Consider the following 21,298-nt stretch of genomic DNA (forward strand, 5'->3'; position numbering starts at 1 on the left):
TGCTCGATCCCAACTTGATCCCTTTGTTTTCATTTAATTTAATTTTTTTATTGTTCTGTACCTTTTATTTGTCTTTCTTCTTTTTCTCCCCCCCAACTCTTTCCCTCTACTTTATCCCCCTTCCCTTATTTTTTCTCCCCTTTTCTAAATTTTACCTCTGTCCCATCCATGCACACCCTCCCCTTTCCCAACAAGTTCATCTGTCACAGATTACCCTCCCATTTTAGCTTTCTGCCATTTGGCCATTCACACACTTGATTCTCTCTGGGGACAGCTATTAGCAGTCTTTTCCTCTGGTTTCTGTAGCAATGATTCATCTTTCATTCCCTCATCATGCAGTATAAATATCTCCCACTTTGTATGCCTTTTAATTTTGACAAAGGGGCATCTGGAGTCAAAACATCAGCTCCTTTCTCTCCTTACAGATGCTGCCAGGTCTGCTGAGATTTTCCAGCATTTTCCCTTTTGGTTTCAGATTCCAGCATCTACATTAAAAGTGATTACACGTCTAAAGTACTTAACTGACCAAAAAGCACTTCGTATGTCATGTGGTCAACAAAGTACAATATAAAAACAAGTTTCTTTTGGTTAAATGGCACTTTGCAATATTTCTAATAATGAACTACTTTGTGTGATGGTACATTCTACGCAAATTTTATTCAACTGGCCACTAAGTTATACAGGTCTAAGTTGGTGCACATATTTTTTCTGAAATAATAAAATAATTAGATTTTAACCATTTGTTCCAAATTTTACAAGGAAATTGAGTCAGTTGGCAACTTTTCACATTACTTTCAAGTTCTAGGACATTTATTTGTGAGAACTACCAAGGTACAGTGGGTGAGTGATGCAGAGTTGAAAAATAAATATTCAGTTTTTTCAAATAAAGTAAAAAGTTTATTAATCACAAGTAAGGCTTACATTAACACTGCAATGAAGTTACAGTGAAGTTCTCCTCGTCACCACAGTTTGGCACATGCACCTAACTAGCATGTCTTTCAGAATGTGGAACCGGAGTTCCTGGAGGAAGCCCATGCAGACACAGAAAGAACTACAAACTCCACACAGGCAGTGACCCAAACCGGAAATCAAACCAAGATCCCAGGCATTGTGAAGCAGCAGTGTTAGCCACTGTGTTATCGTGCCACCTACTGGTTGAGAGACGTCACCAACAACTTCTCAAATTAGGGATGGAAAAATGTACAATTCTAATACATCTTACTGAATTCCAGTGTTGCTCTGCCACCTACTGTTTTCAAATTAACCTACACTTTTCACCTTGACTGAACTTTGAGGTTTTGAATGATATCTGATCCACTCAAAAGTAAAAAAAAGTTCATTGTTAATTAGGCAAGTACACTTAACACACATTTTATCCATTACAAGCAGTAAACAGAAACATAGGGAAGATCAGATGAATAAAGGCACAGGATACTGCAAAAGCTGTGGGCCTGTCAACACGGAAACCACAGAAACTCTACAGTGCAGGAGGAGGCCTTTCAGCCCACTGAATCTGTGCCAACTCTGAAAGAGCATCTTACCCGAGGCCCACTTCCTCATCCTATTCCCATAACCCCATGCATGGATCATGACCAATCCACTAAACCTGCACACATTTGGATTGTGGGAGGAGCACCTGGAAAAAAATTCATGCAAAGGGAGAACATACAAACTGCCTGGCACTGTGAGGCAGCTGTGCTAACCACTGTGCCACCAAATCCCAGCAAATACACTGAAGACACACTCCAGAATTAGCCACACACCTTGCCAAGCTGTTCCAGTACAGATACAACACTGATATCTACCCAACAATGTGAAAAATTGGTCATGGATATCAGGCTAATAAAAGGCAGAGCAAATCCAACCTGGTCAACTACCACCTCATCTGTGTACTTGCTTTCAAAGTGATGGATGGGATAACAGTGTTATGAAGCAGCACTTATTCAGCAGTAGCTTGTTCACTGATGCTCAGTTTAGGTTCCACAATGACCTCATTATAGCCTTGGTCCACACACACAAAAACTCAAGCCAGTCCACTCCCTACAAGTCACTTGCCTGGATGAATGTAGCTCTAACACAAGAAGCTTGACGCCATCCAGGATAAAACAGCCTGCTTGACATGCAGCCCACCCACTACCTGAAACATTCACTTTCTGCACCACTGATGCAAAGTGCAGCATTGCCTACCACCTACACAAGGTACGCTGCAACAGCTCATCAAGGATCCTTCAACAGCAGCATCCAAATGCACAACCACTGCCGCCTATAAGGACAAGTGCAACAGATGCATGAGAACACCACTACTTGCAAATTCCTCTCCAAGCCACATATCATCTTGACTTTGGAGTGACATTGATGTTCCTTCAGTGTCGCTGGGTTAGAATCCTGGAAAACGCTGCTTAACAATGTGGGTGTACCTGCACTTCATGGAGTATACTGGTTGAATGCTGGCTTAGCTAGCAGTGCCAACATCCTGTAAACAAATAAAAAAACTAATTGTTGGCCTGGGTGATTCACAGAAAAGACTCAAGAATCTTCAGTTTCAGACTAGTGTTGAACATGCAAAATAACACAAAGTGCACTGGCCTATTTGCTTTTCATTTGCATCTTCTGTTTCACCCTGGATTTCTTACCAGAGATCACATTTATAACACGTTGAATTCAATTAACATTAACATTTCCACATAAGCCATATCCAGATCCTTCTGCACAAAAATGTGACAGCAAAAATCCTCAGCAACCTTTGCTTCTTGCATAAACCTCAAGCATACAATAGCCAAGTGGATAGGTTATTTCCAATGATATATATTCTGAGGTGTCTCTTTCTCTTTGTCCATAATATTGTCATCTTATTACCTCTTCTCGCTATGTTTTGCGCAAAAAGTTGAAAAGCATAAGCAAAGACCTAGCCTGGAAAATAAGCAAATCAAGACGGTGATAATACAAATGATGTTCTCCTAAGCAGCTACATCTAATGGTTAGTGGTAGAATCAGAGGAAATAAATAATGATCCAAAAGTTGGTATAACTTTGAATAAATTCTGCAACATTTTTACAATAACTTTACCAACATTTGAATTGGCTATTGCTTAGTTATGGTTGCTGAGTTTTTCTGCATTGTTCTATCATAGGAAAAGGGAAAGATTGTAATCCTAATATAACTTCAATTATTAAAAAGATAGTTGAGAGGAAGGAAGCTTACTAAGAAATAAACTATAAAAGCATTGGACAGTAATCTCAAGATCATTTGTTTCTTAAAAGATCAATTCTATCACAGCTCTTACAAGTAGTACACAACTATTAAGTGCCATTGTACTCAAAGTACCGCGATACGATACCTCTTGCACGCATTCTCTATTTTTTTCTAAATCAGTTTCTTATGTAGTCCTATGTTTAATTCTACTCATCTAGCTTTTAGCCCAAAAGTCTGTCATGTAAAACTTCATTGAGAATTTATAAATTAATTAAACCATCATTAATAGATCCACCACATACAGGTAGTGTGTCTCAAAACCAGCAACTTTGGGACTCAGTGCCAGATTTTAGATCTGGCCAGTTTTCAGGTCAGGTAATTTGGGCCAAGTCAAAGGTCGTTCACACAACTCAAAACCCAGGAAAAGCCAGATGTGCAAAGCCAATAATTAATTGCTGTGCCACTGCACCAATGCAGCACCTAGTCAAACAAGCTGGTAAATTATTTCTCTCATCCAACAATCATTACAAATTTATCCAGGACAGCTTAAAAAAAGGTTGGTCTTTTGGACATTGCTATTTTTTGGATAGCTGGATTTGAAACACTGTACTGGTACTTTGCCAGGAATACACTCAAAACAAAGACATTATTTGCAAGTCAGCACATCCCCTTCTAATTGCTGCCTGTTTTTTTGTTCTTCCAGTATTCCTCCAAATTGGATATTACCTTAGCTGTCACACAGGCTAAGAGACCTCAAGCCAGTTTTGTTGTCTTTTTTAAATAAAATTATATTTATTTGCTTCCAGTCCTGTGGAACCTCAGAGATTGCCAATCCATCCATATTTATCATACCATCTTATAAATGTCTTCGTCTTTTTTTCTCTTCAGAACCCTAGAATAAATGCCAGGACATACATTAGTCTTCAGTCCCCTTAGTTTATCAAGTACCTTTGTAATGTTATTTCAATGAGTGTGCAATAAAAACTGGAAAGCTAGTAATATCTAATGCCGTGTTTTAATCCCATTTAATTTACAAAATATATTCAGAATTGCAACATTTGGTAACATCAATGTTAGTGTAACATGATAATTTCCTTTTTAACTGCTCTTTTAAACACCAGGTTTTATTGTTAAACATCAGTAGAACCTGGAGTTTTTATACACCTTGATAGACAAAGAAATTTCAGTTTCGTAATCAAAAATCGTTTTTCACCTTGCTCAAAACATTAAACTGGAGAGGATCAGTGACAGAATAGTTCTAAGTGAAATGTTGGAAAGAGCACAAAATGTTTTTTTTAAGGCATAAATTAGAGATTACAGGACTTTGACAAGTTCTTTTGGCAACCTCTCAAGAGAACACCAATATGACTATTTAACTTTCAACAGTAATTAATACTGCATTTTAAATGATGCCGCAATTCTGTGCTGTGAAGATCATCACTGGACATGGATTAAGCGCTCATTCCATCAGGATGGTAGGAAGTGAAAAACTAGTGTAGTAACAGAATTAAATATTTTATCTTTAGCTGAGTTAGTTTCTAAATTCATTTATAAGGAAAATATTGGAATAGATAAGAGCAATCAATTTGCAGGGTAATTATAGAATTGCAAAAACTATAGTGATAATGACAGACTTCAGTTGTTATATAAATTGGTTAGTAATACTTAAAACGTGCGGGGCTGTGTGAAATTGTTTCTGAGGTGTAGTTTAACTTCATTTGTGTCACAAATAGGCTTACATTAACACTGCAATGAAGTTACTGTGAAAATCCCCTAGTAGTCACACTTCAGCGCCTGTTCAGGTACATTGGCCAATACAACTAACCAGCACGTCTTTCAACTGTGGAAGGAAACCTACGCAGACACAGGGAGGACATGAAGACTCAGAACAGAGAGTGACTCAAGCATCAAAATCAGATCACTGGTGCTGTGAGGCAGCAGTGCTAACCAATGTGCCATTGGCACATGGAGGAAAAAAAGTTGACAGCAGAGTTAGAGATGTTCAAAATCATGGGGAACACTTGGACAGAATTGATAAGAGAGAAACGCTAACCATTGGCAACAGGGTCAACAGCCAGAAGACACCAATTTAAGGTGATTAACAAAAGAATTTAGGCAGCAAATGGTTAGGATCTGAATGCATGAGCTGGGAATGGGTTGGGGACTGGTATAATTAGAGCTCTCAAAAGGGAGCTGAATAAGCACCTGGTGAGAAAGCAGAGTTATGGTAAAAGGCATGAGAGTGGGATTAGCCAAGTTGCTCTTGCAGGGAATTGGTGCAGACACAATGGCCGGAATTTTACCATCCTGCCCACCACGGGAATCGGAGCAAGTGAGGGGCGGACCATGGAAAAGTCCACTGACCTCAAGTGGGATTTTATGGTTTCGGGGCACATTCGTAAAATCCCACAAATAGGTCAAATAGCCTCCTTGTGCTGTAACCATTTTACAATAAGAATCCAACCACAACTCTTCAATCTGAATACTATTTATGATCCAACATTTTTCTGTGGCAATGAATAAAAACGTGTCCACCACATGAAGCGTTGCTAGAGGCAGAACAGGATTAGCGTCAACCTAAAATGAAAGCAAACACCATGGATGCTGGAGATCTGACATAAAACAGAAAGTAATGGATAAACTGAGCAGGTATAGCAGCATCTGCAGAGAAACAGGACGCAATATTTTCAGTCCAACATGACTCTTCTTTAGTCACTTTGGCCTTGAAACATGAACTCGGTTTCTCTCGCCACAGATACTACCAGCCTTGCTAAGTCCATCCAGCACCTTATTTTTATTTTATCATCAGCCCAACTCTGGGTTGATGATAAAATAGCCTATGCGATACCTGACACAAGAATTTTAACTTTAGCACCAGGCAACAATATAAAGAGATGTTACATCATTTATTCCTAAGTAAATACAAGGTACACTAAATTTTTGGGATTGAAACCTATCGACTTGGGGAATCAGTAATTAATTAAAAATCAACAGAATCACCAATGGCAGCACAGAGCAACATTTATTCGCATCAAGCTTTATACTGATTTAAAACATTTTAAAAACGTGCCAATTTTCAAATGACCGTTTAAACCATGGAGTCAATTTTTTGCGTCAACTGTACATAGATAAAGCAAGGCATTAGGGAATCGTACTTCATTTCAGTCAGCATGCTCAGTCTTGATCAGTTCCATTATTATCTGTATTATCTCATCATCTGAAATAAAAAACAGCAATCCCTTAACAAATGTATTTCTTTTAGAAAGTCATAGCCTTAACAAAATACATGTTTTAAACAGACAATAAAAATTAACTTAAGAATCATATTTCTGAATATTGGAACAGTTCCCTTGATCTCTTGGTTAATATTAAAGATTACAATGTATTCATTTGATTGTTGACAGTCAGAGTTTGTGGAGCACAAATTGGCTGCCATACTACTTTAGTAATAACACTGACAACACTTCAAAAGTTCTTAATTGGTTCTAAAGGGCTTTGGAATGGTTGGACTCGAGACTATAAAAATGCAGCCCTACTTTTACTTTAATATCACACATCACCCCACGCACTTGCATGCACTTTCTGTAAACTTCCCAAAGACAATATCCAAAGCTAACTTTTAAAGACCGTACAAAAAGTGCACTGGACTGCTTTTTATGAAATTCATCTACTGTGAAGGAGCCATTAGTCTGTGTATGTAATGTTGCTTTTGTACATGCCCTGCTTTAAATGGCAAGATAATTACTAATAAATCAAATAGAAATATGATGAGAAATTTCTTTAAGAGTTGGTAGAAAATAATCCTCCCTATAACAAAGTGGTTGAGGTAAATAGCATAGATACTTTCCAAAGGAACATTAAGTACAAGGGAGAAAGGTAAACAGAAACATATGACAATCTGACGAATAGATAGAATGGGAGTGTGGGAGGCATGAATATAAACACCAACACACGAGTTGTTCGAATAGCTGTGTTGTACAGTCTAGTTAACTTTTCAGGTCCCATTTGTCACATGCCACAAATGAGAGAATCCTCCCTTTGTCCCTAATCTCTGTATCGTACCTCCCAACTATTTATGTAACTAACTAGGGAGGTTTTGACAATAATGTAACTGAACATGCTCTGAAGACGTGGGATCAAATCCTACCATGGCAGCTCATGGAATTTAAATAATAAATAGGGAACTAAAAAAAATCTAATAACAACCACAAAACCATTGTTAAATGAAATAAAGACCCATTTCATTCACTAATGTCCTTCTTGAAAGGAAAGTTGCCCTGGGAAATCTTCAACACAGACTTGGGATCCTATGAAGTCTCGTGGCATCAAGTTAGATGGTCAAAAAAACTACCGGCTAGTTACCACCTACCACCCCCTTCAGCTGATAAATCAGTACTCCTCCATGTTGAGCACCAATTGGGACAAAAGCACAGAATGAACTCTGGAAGATGGAAGACTTATATGCCTATCATCAAGAGTCGCTCAGTAGCTCCACTACTAACTGAGTCCTAAAGGAGATGGCTGCTAGATTGAGTCTTCAGGCAGTGATGGGAATCTGGAACTTAATGCCCAAAAGGGTGGTAAAAATGGGAACCCTCAGCAATTAAGCAGCATTTAAATGAGCACTTGAAACACTATAGTTTAAAAGGCTATGAATAGAATGCTGGAAAATGGGATTAGGATAGGTGATTAATGTGCTCCGACACAACAGGCCTAAAGGCCTCTTTCTGTACTGTAAAGTTCTATGACTCGAAGGAGCCCTAGCAAAACTGAAGTCTATGGGAACAAGGAGAAAACTGTACACTGATTGGAATCATATGTAGTATAAAGGGAGATGGTTGTTATTGTTGGTGGTTAATCATTAGAGCTCTGGGGCATCATTGCAGGAGTTCCTCAGGGTAGTATGCTAGACCCAACCAAGTTCAACTCTTTCATCAATGATTTTCCATCCATCTTAAGATAATTGAGGATGTTCATCAACGATTGTGCACAATTTTCAGTACCATTTGCAATTCCCCAGATATGAATGTAGTCCTTGCCCAGACACAAAACATTCAGATTCAGGTTGACATTTGTGCCATTGAAGTGCCAGACAATAACCATATTTATATGGCCAATCCAATTCAGTTTCAGGCCAAGATATCAATAGTGGTGGATTCAGCAATGGTGATGCCATTGAATGTGATGGGTAACTTCTCTCTTGTTGGTTTACCCCGATAAGGATTCTAGAACCAGGGGCATAGTTTAAAAACAAGGGCTCTTCCATTTAAGATGGAGGTGAGGAGGAATTTCTTCAGTCTTTGGACTTAATTCTCTACCCCAGAAAGCAGAGGAGGTTGGGTCACAATATATTCAAGGCCGAGTTAGATATATTTTGATCTACAAGCAAATGAAGGGTTATAGGGGGCAGACAAGAATGTGGCAAATAATCAATGATCTTATTGAATGGCAGGCTGAAATGGTCAAATGTGCTACCCCTGCTCCTATTTCTAATGATCTTACACCACTTTTTGAACTCCAATATGTTTGGCCCTATACCAATTGACCTGTGGCTCAGGTTAATCATTATAGATTAATCCCCTTAGCATTCTTGAGGTTCTGCTTTAATTTAGACCTCAGCTTCTCAAACACTCTCCAAGAGCCTCATTCCTCATCTTCCTAAGTAGTTGATTCATACATGGACCGTGGCAAGTGATCCTCTCCTGCACAATCCAAGGCATGCGGTGGCCCACCCAATGGCCAGAAGGTTGGGAGCAAACTTGCCTTTGCTGGCACTTGAAGCCACGACTGAATCTTAATCTGGTCAGGCAATTAGTTAACAACACTCCCTGCTTCAGAGAAGCGGACACCATATGTCCTGCTGCCAAGAGAGCCAGCCAATCAGAATCTCTCAATGACCTTGCCCCCCCATCACTAATCTCCACTAGTCTCTCAACCCTGAGAAAGATCTGCACACTATTTCTGGCCGATGTGCACCCTCGAGTTTCATTGATCTAACACTGACAATTGCACCTTTAATTGCCTAGGCCTCAAACTCTGTAATACCTTTCTTATACCCCTCTGCTTGTTCAGCCTACTTTCTTTCTTTCAGATACTCCTTAAAATCTAACTTTTTGACCAAGCTTTTGGTTATCCGACCAAATATATCCTTTGCAGCTCAGCGTAAGACTTGGTTTTATAATGCTACAGTGAAGCAACTTGGGACATTTTATCGCTTTGGTACTGAGGTCATTTTTGAGTGAACACCACAGAACTTACTGTCAAAGAGCATTATGGTGATGCATTCAACACATGGGATACAGTGGTACAAGACAAGGGCAGCTAGAGATGGGGAATAACACACTGGTGTTGCTAGCCATGTCTCCACAATTGTTAAAAACAAAGGCTTCCGAAAGGGAGACAAAGGCTAATCCCTAACATGCGTCACCAGCAATAATTGGCAGTTCTTGAGTTTCACATACTTTCATTCATAAAGCTTCTGTTCAAAATAAAATACTGCAGATGCTGAAAATCTTAAAGGAAAACAAAATACTATAAATGCTCAACAGATCTGTGGCATCTGTAGAGAAAAAAAGTTATCTTTTCAGATTACTGACTAGTTGCTAGAAACATAATAGATTTCAAGAGAGAAGTGGGAGGCACAAGAGATTGTTATAATGGTGATCTGGGGAAATGTGTTATGCAGTGCAAATTAAACTGGGTAAAAAACAGAAATATGAAAAGGAAGAATTCAGGAGTTTACTATCAGTGCTTAAATTCTCATCTGTTCAGGAGTAGAAGGTATTCACATCAGTAACAATGTCAACAAAATTATCAACATTCAGCCTACAAATATATACATAATCTGCAGAAATAGAATTCATATCTTCTCAAACAAAACAATATACTGAAATCACCTTCAATTGACATTTTTGGATCTTCAAGTTTCTTCTGCAGAAGAGATTCAATTAAGGATCTCAGCTCCTTAAAGATGATTCCCGTTCTTACAGGAGCCTGCAAAATTAGAAATTCATAACTATGAAATAATATTATTTATAGCTAAATGGAATTTTCAGCTTCTACAAAAGCTTTGGATTGTCTCGGAACGTAGAAGTAGTCAAGCAGATTTTTAGTTTCATGTGATGTATCACTGTGCTTACCACTCTTCTCATTCCAGATATTATTGCTGTTTCCTACCCTCAGTTTATAACAATATTGCAATGCACAATGAAACTGATAACTATAAAAACATATGCAGCAGATTATATTTCTGAAATTCCCTACCACACATGACTATTTCAATTCAAATAAAGGCTCAAAGGCAATTAGGCATGGGCAATAAATGCTAGCCTAGCCATCAATACCCTCATTCCAAGAAAGAATAAAAATAAACTTCCCCACTACCCACAAATACCAGTTGATCACCCATGGATTTGTATGCAGAAAATCAAAATCAAACAGAACAGTTTGGTCAAAGGTAAGAGAGGCAATAAGGAGATTGAAAACCATGTGAAAGGACAGATATTTGAGGGTTTGAAAACACAAGTGGAGAAGCAGTCAGGATTGTCTGAAAGCAATGTGTGAACATGCAATTCAAAACAGTACAGGAAAACAAATAGTGACATCACAAAAGCAGCAATTTGTTGCACAGGAATAGTGGCATGATTGCATTATCACTGGATTAGTAATCAAGAGACCCAGGTAAGAATCTCACCAGGGCACAGGTGGAATTTGAATTCAAGAAAAAAAAGTTGAAGGACGACTACGAAACATTGTCTATTGTCACAAAAACCCACCTAGTTCACTAAGGTGCTCCAGGGAAGGAAATCTCCCATCCTTATCTGGTCTGGCCTACACGTGACTCCAGAGCTACAGCAATTAATTGCTCTCTGAAATGGCCTAGCAAGTCACTCAGAGGGCATTTAAGAGTTAGCCACACTGGAAGGATGAGTCTGCATTGACTTAGGCAAACCCAGTCCTGTCAACCCTGCAAAGGTTACTAACATTTGGGGGCTTGTCCCAAAATTGGGAGAGCTGTCTCAGACAAGTCAAGCACCAACCTGATATAATCACAACATCATACTTTAATGTCCCAGGCACCACTATTACCATTCCAAGTATGTCCTACCCCACTGACAGGACAGACCCAACAGACGTGGCATATAGATAGGAGGGAGTTGCCCTGGGAGTATTCAATATTAACTCTAGATCCCATGAAGTCAAAGACTATCAGATCAAACTTGGGCAAGGAAACCTCCTACTGATTAACACACACTTCCCACTCAGCTAGTGAATCAATATTCTTCCAGAACAATAAAAAAATGCTGGAAAATCTCAGTAGTCTGAAGCATCTGTGGAGAATAGAGCCAATGTTTTGAGTCTGGCTGACCTTTCGTCAGCTAAGAGTGAAGAAAATTACAATAGAACGTACAACATAGAACATTACAGCGTAGTACAGGCCCTTTGGCCCTCGATGTTGCGCCGACCAGTGGAACCAATCTAATGACCCTCTAACCTAAACCATGTTATCCATATGCCTATCCACTAACCATTTGAACGCCCTTAAAGTTGGTGAGTCCACAACTGCTGCAGGCAGGGCATTCCACACCCTTCCTACCCTGAGTAAAGAACCTACCTCTGACATCTGTCCTATAACTACCACTCCTTAATTTAGAGCTACGTGCCCTCGTGTTAGCCATTGCCATTGAGGAAAAAGGCTCACAATCCACCCTATCTAACCCTTTGATCATCCTGTATGCCTCAATTAGGTCACCTCGTAACCTTCTTCTCTCTAATGAAAATAACCTCCAGTCCCTCAGCCTTTCCTCATAAGACTTTCCCACCATACCAGGCAACATCCTGGTAAACCTCCTCTGCACCCTTTCCAATGCCTCCACATCTTTCTTATAATGCGGCGACCAGAACTGTACGCGATACTCCAAGAGCGGCCACACCAGAGTTTTGTACAGATGTAACATGACCTCACGGCTCCGAAATTCAATCCCTCTACCAATAAAAGCTAACACACTGTACGCCTTCTTAACAACCTTATCAACCTGGGTGCCAACTTTCAGGGAGCTATGCACATGTACACCGAGATCTCTCTGCTCGTCAACACTACTAAAAGTCCTTCCATTAGCCCTATATTCTGTACTCCTGTTACTCTTACCAAAGTGAATCACCAAATCACAAGAGATTGGTTCTAGGAGGGTTGGAGGAGGGGGCTGTAATTGGACAAGAGGAATATAAAAGTGAGGATGAAGAAGGCTGAGAAAGATGCTGAAAGTGTCCATTAAGTGATCAGAAAGTGTGAATGGCAGAACAGAGGTAAATGGTTAGGGGACTGCCTGGGGATTATGACAGTTGCCCTGAAAGGGGCGGGGAGGGGTGTAAATTGGAAGCAAGAGAAAGGGGTGATAAAAATGGATGAGTGAGATGAAAAGAATAAACAAATGGAAATAAAATAAATGGAAATGGGGTGAAGGTGGAGGAGAAAGTTCATGCTCTGAAGTTGTTGAACTCATATGTTCAGTCTGGAAAGTAATGGGACAGGAGATCCAACGTCCATCACCAGTCAGTCATTCAGTAGCACCATCACAGAATGAGTTAACCAATTCCGAAATGACACAGCTAATAGAATGGGTCTGCAGCAAGTGGTGAGTGAACTAACAAGAGGGGAAAAACATACTTGGCCTCATCCTCACCAACTTGCCTGCCGCAAATGCATCTGTCCATGACAGTGTTAGTAGGAGTGATCACCGCATATTTCTTGTGGAGATGAAGACCCATTTTTGCACTGAGGAAACACTCCATGTTATGCTAAATAGGATAGACTTTGAACAGGTCTAGCACCTCAAGACTGGGCAACCATGAAGCACTGGATTGCAGCAGAATCATAGTGAATCTCTTGGCCAGACATACCCCCCACATTACAATTATCAAGCCAGGAATCAAATTTGGTTCAAACAGTGCAATAGGGCATGTCAGGAGCAACATCAGGCATACCTAAAAATGCAGTTTCAAAGATGAAGCTACAATACATGACTACTTGTGTGCCAAACAGCTGGTTGGAGTCATATGCAGCAGTAAGGAAGGTGGTTGTTGGAGTTTAATCATCTCAGATCCAGCACATCACTGTAGGAGTTCCTCATGGTCATGCTCTGGGCCCAACCATCTTCAAGTTTTTGAATCATTAATGGTGTTCCCTTCATCATAAAGGTCAGAAGTGGGAATGTTCATTGATGATTGCACAATATTCAGCACCATTGACCATCAACTCACCATCCTGATTTGGAAATGTATCATTGATCTTTCCCTGTTGTTAGGACAAAATCCAGGAACTGCCTCCCTCTACACCGACTGCAGCAGTTCAAGAAGGCAGTTTTACAACCATGACCTCAAGGCCAATTGCGGATGGGCAATAAATGCTGGCTGAGCCAGTGATGTCCACATAACATAAATGATATATAAGTTAAAGTAATTAAATTAAGTAACAATTAATAATGACAGGAAAGGTGTTATGTTGCAGCTACGCATGTCAGAGCTTTTGGACATCAAGGTAATGCAGCATAAACAAATCTGCAGAAAGTGTACAAAGCTAGAGAAATCCTGGATCAGGATTATTGGTCTGGAATTCAAACTGCAATTACTGCAAAGGTGAGAAATAACTGGGCACTTTGTTCTAGAAGACAGTAACCGCTTTCGTTTTATTCATTTACAGAATGTGGGTATCACTACCTGACCCTCCATTTATTGTCTATCCTTAACTGCCCTCCATTTCAGAGGGCATTTGAGAGTCAACCTCACTGATCTGGAGTCACATATAGCCAGACTAGGCAATGATGGCAGATCTCCTTCTCTAAAAGACATTAGTGAACCAGATGGGTCTTCATGTCAATTGACAATGGTTTTATGGTCATCATTAGGCTTTTACCTAATGAATAATTTTAATTGAACTCAAATTTCACCATCTATTACTTATAAGGTCATCTGTTTTTGGTTAACAGTGAGGGACAAGAGGACGTGACCATGAGTGAGGCAGGTAAAAGGGACCGGGTGGTAGTGGAGGAACCTCAGCACTGCAAGTGTCAAACAGGTTTGAGGTGCTCGCAACCTGCAAGGTGAATGAGCGTGCCAGCCTTGACAAAGGAAGCCATTTAAATAGAGGGACCAAATCGGAATGTAGCCGTAGTAGGGACCAGTATAGTGAGGATTGACACTGTTTTCTGCAGCGAAAAGCAAGAATCCAGATGATTGTGTTGCCTGCCCAGTGGTAGGCTTTGGGACATCTGCTCAATGCTGGAGAAGAACTTACATTGGGAAGGAGAGCATCCAGTGAGGATGTGGACAACAGTGTTTTAACAGAGCTCAAGTTTATGGAGGATACATGTCCTAAATAGAGTATTAAAAGGTCAACTTTCAACAGAATTCTCCAAAGTACATTAAAGTATTCTTACCTGGAAATGTATCCAATCATCAACTGAAAGTAATCTTTCACGATGCATCACCTCGATATCACCACCGAACAGCAAGACTGGAAAAGGTGAAGTCAGGGTCGTCTCTCGCACGTATATCTTGCCATATTTCACCTAATTTGAACAAAAATAAATTGATTAATCCATTAAACAGTTCCATCAACAAGAGGATACCTCTTCTAAAACCTAAAACTCAGCTCTCCAATATTAAGTGGCAACTTAAGCATACTGAGTACCATTTATCTTGTAAATTCATGCTGTAAATATGCTCCACTAGACTTGTATGTTGTTCCATCAATTTCACATTTTATATAATATTATGTTTCCAAAATGTTACAAACGCATATTGATAAGCTGATAGGCATAACTATAGCAAATGGTTCTCAAAAAAAGGCAAATGTGAGGTCATTCGCTTTGTGCGCAAAAGATAGGACAGGTATTTTCTTAATAGTGTAAAGCTAGAAACAGTGGAGGTCCAATGAGAGTTGGCAGGGGGAGAGATGGATGGGTGCATAAAACAATCAGGAAGGTTAATGGAACACTTCATATCTAAAAGGACTAAAAGTCACACTTCAGCTACACAAATCACTTTAGTGATTAGATCACACCCAGAGGACTGTGAGCAATTTTGGGCATCATATCTGAGGAACAGAATGCAGACCTTGGTGATAGTACAGTAGTGTCAGGGGAAATGAATAGATTTAGTAAAAAGGGATTAGATCTAACACCCCTGGAGAATAAAGTGTCCATGTCAGTCAAATGCTTATCCCAGTGAACTTTACACACCCTCAAGGACTTAAGATGAGCAAAACATTGGCAGCAAGGTTGTTTACTTGGTAGAACAATAGACAATCTGTAGCTAGGAGATAACAACCCTGCCTTTGGGTGAAAATTTAATAATAAACTTATATAGACAAGATCAGAATTTTAAAACAAAGTTCTGTGTACTGAATAACTGTATAAGCAGTCTGTATCTGTGACTTGGCAGAGAGCGCTGTATTAGAATGCTCTCCCCTGTAATTGCTGTATTTGAGCTGAGAGCTGTAAAGAGGTTTAGAGGTTTCTCTGGGATACTTTGCTTGAATGATGAATAAACTCTTATAATCTGTCCCTAGGTCTCTTGTGGTTAGTCAGAAGTAGTTCACCACAATAGTACACAATGACCAGAATGATCCTTGACTCAATTATGAGACATGCAGACCAGAGTTGCATTCACTGGAATTTATATGGTTAATGTGAGTATGACATGAAGGAGAACAGATGGGTAGTTAGGGAGCACCTCAGTTGGTTGCAGAATCTAGGATTGGAAGCACGTCTAAAAATTTGAGCCACATCTTTCAGGAGTGAAATTGGGAAACATTTCTACAAACAACACGTGGAATAGAATTTTAGAAAACATCTGCGAAAACAGCAATTGATGCTAGATCAATTGTCGATTTAAAATCTGAGATTGATAGATTTTGTTACCCAAACACATTGAGATATATAGGGCAAAGGTATATTTAGGTATAAAAGGCATATGGAACTTGATCATGCATGATTTACTGAACGGCAAAAAGCCTGGTTGGGGATTCATCTACAAGGGCTGCTCTTGTGTCTTGTCTCATAAGCAAGAAATTATAACATTATCATTACAACATTGCTAAAAAGGCACACATTTGAAAAATGATAAAAACTTAATGATAGAAAGCAATCTGTAGAAGATCAAATTAAGTACTCCGGTTGTGCACTTCATTTCAATTATAAAGCTTTAAACATGAAAATTTAAACATTAAATGAGTTACCTTCTCCTTGTACAAAAGCCAGCCATTGGTCTGCAGATTCCGGTTGACAGACGAAGGGTGCAGTTGCGCTTTACCTTGTGCGGTTTCTACAGAACAAATCACCTTGTCAGTGATGTCCACTGATGGAGTGTAAATAATCTTCCCAATATTGTCATATAGTCCTGCTGTTAGTACAGCTTTAAGAAGGGGGAATTCCTTATATAAGCTCCTTTTAGAGTACTCTGCCAATGGTGCTTTACTGCAACTTTGATGCTTAGTTTCTCTGCTTCTTGGTGACACAAAACCCGCTGCTTCCATCAACTTAATGAGTTCTTGTTTAATATCCTGCAAATTTATTTTTGATAAAACACATGAGCCACCATTCAAGTGGTTATACATAACAAATACATCAATCAAATTCATTCAGAACTTAATCTTTCAGATGTAATTCAAATAAAAACTCAAAATCTGCATTCATCTTCTAACCCTTTTTCAACACAAGGAATATGTATAACCTTCAATACCTAGAAAGATATCAAAAACCAATGAAAGCCTCGAATGCAAGCCACAAATTTGAGTGTTTAATATAAAGAAACAAACCTCCATTGTTAGAAGTGCAGTCCGACTCAGGAAGTGTTTCTTACAGTAAGTCATTTCAGCACGATATCCATCACATCGTACATCCTTCCATCTTAAGATGCAAACACATGTAAATTTAGATACAAGAGCACTAAGCTAAATGAAAAGTATCTGATGCATATGCTTCAAACTGTAAAATCCAAAGCACTCCTTTATTCGCCTCGGGCTGCACTGTGGCACTGTTGCCTCACAATGCCAGGGACCCAGTTTCGATTTCCGGCTTGGGTCACCGTCTGTGCAGAGTCTGCACTTTCTCCCAGTGTCTGTGTGGGTTTTCTCCAAGTGACTCGGTTTCCTCCCACAGTCCGAAAGACATGCTGGTTAGGTGCACTGGCCATGCTAAATTCTCCCTCATATACTTAAACAGGTGCCAGAGAGCAGCAACTGGGAGGTTGTCACAGTAAGTTAATTGCATTGTAAATGCAAGCCTATTTGTATCACAAATAAATATTCAATTAGCAATGGACTGCACAATGACAGATTAGCTGTAACATTTGTGCTGCAACTTGTGGAGCACAGACTGCACTTGTGCAGATGCAGTTACAGTGACAGGAGTTGGCGTTGCATCTATTGCATGCGCAACCCTAAAAGTGTGGCTGAAAATAAAGACCAGGATAGCAATATGATAATAGACTAAGTGGGGTAAATGCCAGTGAGAAAGTAGCAGCAGTGTCAGCAATAAGAACTAGTTCTTTAAGTGGTAAATCCAGGTGCTGTATCCAAGGAACAGATCAGCTACAACATTTCATTCTGGATCAAACCATACCTACCAAATAGCTGTGTCCAAATCTTGTCAAAAAATTTCTCAGTTAATTGAATATAATTTATCTTCATCTTAAATAAAGTATTTAATAATTATCTAATATGGAGCTCGAGACCATGATGCTGCAATTAAGAGTACCGTTAATTATAAATCAGGCTGTGCAAAAACTTGCTGCACAAAGCTTTGACCAGTTCTACAACTCCCTGCCTGAAACATTTCAAATGTTTGCGTCTGGCATCCCCAACTAGTCTGAGCAAGAAATCTTTTACCAGATGGTCTCCAAGGTTTTCTCGAAGTACCTGCTGCCCTTGAAGCAAAAAGACATCAGGAATGGTCACGCTTGTGCCAGAGGCCACTGTGCTACAAATACACAGCCATTCCTGAAGTCTTTCTAGTCAGAGGCAGGAATTATTGTAGCTGTAACATACCCCAAATATGCATTATAAATAGTCAGATGATCTGAATTAGCCAATGCCAGAGCTGCTTTTGCAAGGTTAGCTTCTTCTTTTCCATTTATTGGAGTAACAAAGGGAGTTTTCTCAGTCATAGCTGCAGCTATGATCGCCTGGAAACAAAGTATAAATCTGTAAACTTTATTTGACTTATGTTCTGAATAATTTCAATAAGATCACACAAAGGAATAATTTTTCAAATAAGCACACATTATAAGAACATGCCATGCTGTCAGTGTCCATCAGAAAGTACATTGCCAATGACTTCCAATGCTGTTATGCTAAGTTACATCAACATAGTGCCTTTAACATGGTACAACACAGCAAGATCACTGAGAGGCTCACAGAAGAATGGATGCCAATACAAAAAGGTTTGGAGGAATGACCAAAAAACACAGTCAAAGACATTGATTTAAGAAAAGAAAGTAGGAAGCTTTTAAATATATGAAACTTGGGGGTTGAATATATGACCACCATTTGCAAGGGTAGGGCTACATATTAGGTCCCAGAAAACAAGTTTGGAGAGAGGAAATAGGGTTTTTAGGTCAAAAGGAGATAAAGAAATAATGATGAATAAGGTCAAAAACTCAAGGATGGACATTTTAAATCTGACAGCTTGGTGACCCAGGAATCAACATAAATCAACGCAAACAAGGAGGTGCAAATAAAACTAGATGCACCATAAGAAATAAACTGCAGAGTTAAGGGGGAGTTGAACCTTATGGAGGGTGAAAAAACCGAGGTCAGTCAGTACAACACGAGAGTAATAATGCCAGAAAGTGACAGGAGCATGGAAGAGGGTTTCAGCAATAGATGGGCAGAGGTAATGTTGGGGGCAGACAGGATTACACAAGCAGAAGTAGGCACTTGCTTTGTGATGAAGGCAATACACAGCTTTCCCACAATTAGAAAATTGACTAGGCAGCCCAATCCAACATAAATTGTATAAAGATAAAGTTGTCTTAATATTTATGACTCATATTTTTAATATATTAATTTGAATTGTGTTTAAAATATTAATTTATTCCTTCAAACCACTTACCACTGGTTCCAAACAGCCAAAAATGGCACCAAAAATCAACATTTTCCCAATTTTCACATTTACTGGAAGGGCAGCAAGATGCTGACCTAATGGAGTCAGTTTAGCTTCATTAATTTCACAGGCTCCAATTTTCTTCAGCAGGTTCATAGCATTACTAATGACCTGGAGTTGAGGTGGATCCAAAGCTTTGGCAAGAAAATCTTCAGGAGATCCATGATTGCATTTCTAAAAATAAAACAAAAGAAATGGCTTAGTAGGATCCCAACCTGTAAGAAAGTTACTTATGAAAATTAGATGGATAATGCAAGCTGACCAAATATGAACTTACCTATTTTTCAATTAGTGTAATGGAGATTGTTGAGTTACAGGCACAGACTGTCATGTGGAAATACGATGATGCGCCTATGACTCAAGGAGGGCAGGACTGGGTGTTAAATATTCCTGGGTACAAAATGTTCAGGGAAAAAAAAGGGAGGAAGAAGAGGATAGAAGTGGAATTATTGATCAAGGAGAACATTGCAGCTCTGGAGAAAGGGGTTAAGGACAGAATTTATTTGGTCAGAGCTAAAGAACAAAAAAGTGTCATCACATTGCTTGGGGTAGTCTCAATTAGTAGGATGAATGTAGAAGATAATTCAATGAGGGGAGATCTCATTGAGACATTTAAGATGTTGAATGGGATGGATAGGATAGAGGTGGAGAGGCTCTTTCCGCTCAGAAAGGACAGTAGGACTAGAGGGCACAGCCTCAAGATAAAGGGGGGGGGTGGTTTAGAACGGAGTTGAGGAGGAACTTCTTCACTCAAAGGGTGGTGAATCTCTGGAATTCTCTGCCTGTTGAAGTGGTGGAGGCTGCCTCGCTCAATATTTTTAAGACGCGGGTTGATAGGTTTTTGATAGGCAAGGGGATTAAGGGTTATGGGGTGAGGGCGGGAATGTGGAACTGAGACACGACAGATCAGCCATGATCTTATTGAATGGCGGGGCAGGCTTGAGGGGCTAGATGGCCTACTCCTGCTCCTATGTTCTTACGTTCTTAAGAACAAATTTGCAAGGATATTACAGAGAAATGCAAAAATTATAGACTACTTATCATGGGGCTACTTCTATTTATCCAAATGTAGACTGTGCTAGTAGTGTAAAGGGCAGAGAACAGGTTATGTTGAGGAATATTTTCTTCAGCAGTAGTTTTCTAATTCAATGAGCAAGGAGGCAGTTCTAGATTTGGCTCCTGGAAAGAGGCGGGCCAACTACATCAATACGAGAACAATTTAGGAGACAACGATCATAGGTTTAGGCTGATTGTAGAAAGTAACCAAGGACAATCCAGAGTAAGAAAGATTAACTGGGAGGAAAGCAAACTTCAGTGGGGTAAGAATGAATCTGGGCTGAATAAATCAGTTAACAGTTGGCAGAAAAATGGGAGCAGATCAATAGGCTATCTTAAAAGAACAGATAAATTGGCCAGTCAAGATATATTCTCTTGAAAAGGAAAGAGGCCAAACAAATCTCCAGTCCCACAAATAACAAAAATTAAGATAAAGAAAAAAAGTGTGCTTTAGACAGAAAATACAGTTGAAAACCAAGCTGAATATAGGAGGTCATGAGGGGAGGTGAAGAAATAAATAAGAGGGAGAATACAGACTGGCAGCTAATGTAACTGGGTGGCATTTGAAGAAAAAATAATAATGTGACCCCTGCCATATGCAAGATGAATGGAACAACTTGACAAGGCTCCTCAACAGCACTTTCTAAACTTCAACTGCTATCATCTAAAAAGACAATAGTATCAGGCACATGGGAGCACTTGCATCAGCAAGTATCCTCCAAGCAACACATCAGCCTGACTTGGAACTATAATGCTGTTTCTTTCACTCACGCTGGGTCAAAATCCTGGAATTACCTTCCAAAAAGACTGAGTGTAGCAATATCATATAATCTGCACTAGTTCATGAATGCCACTCACCAACACCTTCTCAAGTACACTCAGGAATG

The 21,298-nt window shown here is 39.5% G+C and overlaps 1 protein-coding gene across 5 annotated transcripts in view; it reads right to left on the bottom strand.

Moving 5' to 3' along the window:
• Window positions 1–881: 881 nt before the first annotated feature.
• The window catches only part of dhx29 (DEAH (Asp-Glu-Ala-His) box polypeptide 29), a 92,595-nt gene continuing 72,178 nt past the window's right edge, over window positions 882–21,298 (bottom strand). For 3 of the 5 annotated variants that reach the window (XM_080185905.1, XM_080185885.1, XM_080185924.1), the window contains 8 exons: window positions 19,305–19,529; window positions 18,239–18,375; window positions 17,009–17,099; window positions 16,430–16,753; window positions 14,628–14,759; window positions 10,089–10,185; window positions 6,348–6,409; window positions 882–4,084 (listed from right to left, as the gene is read on the bottom strand). In XM_080185905.1, coding sequence (XP_080042031.1) covers window positions 6,354–6,409; window positions 10,089–10,185; window positions 14,628–14,759; window positions 16,430–16,753; window positions 17,009–17,099; window positions 18,239–18,375; window positions 19,305–19,529 — 1,062 coding nt within the window. In that variant the 3' untranslated portion in view covers window positions 882–4,084; window positions 6,348–6,353. Of the gene's footprint in view, window positions 4,085–4,191; window positions 6,410–10,088; window positions 10,186–14,627; window positions 14,760–16,429; window positions 16,754–17,008; window positions 17,100–18,238; window positions 18,376–19,304; window positions 19,530–21,298 lie in introns of those variants that run through there. The other 2 variants (XM_080185895.1, XM_080185914.1) reach the window with 2 other exon arrangements.

Source organism: Carcharhinus amblyrhynchos, chromosome 1 (assembly GCF_965287045.1).
Source record: "Carcharhinus amblyrhynchos chromosome 1, sCarAmb.v2.hapA, whole genome shotgun sequence".
NCBI lineage: Eukaryota > Metazoa > Chordata > Chondrichthyes > Carcharhiniformes > Carcharhinidae > Carcharhinus > Carcharhinus amblyrhynchos.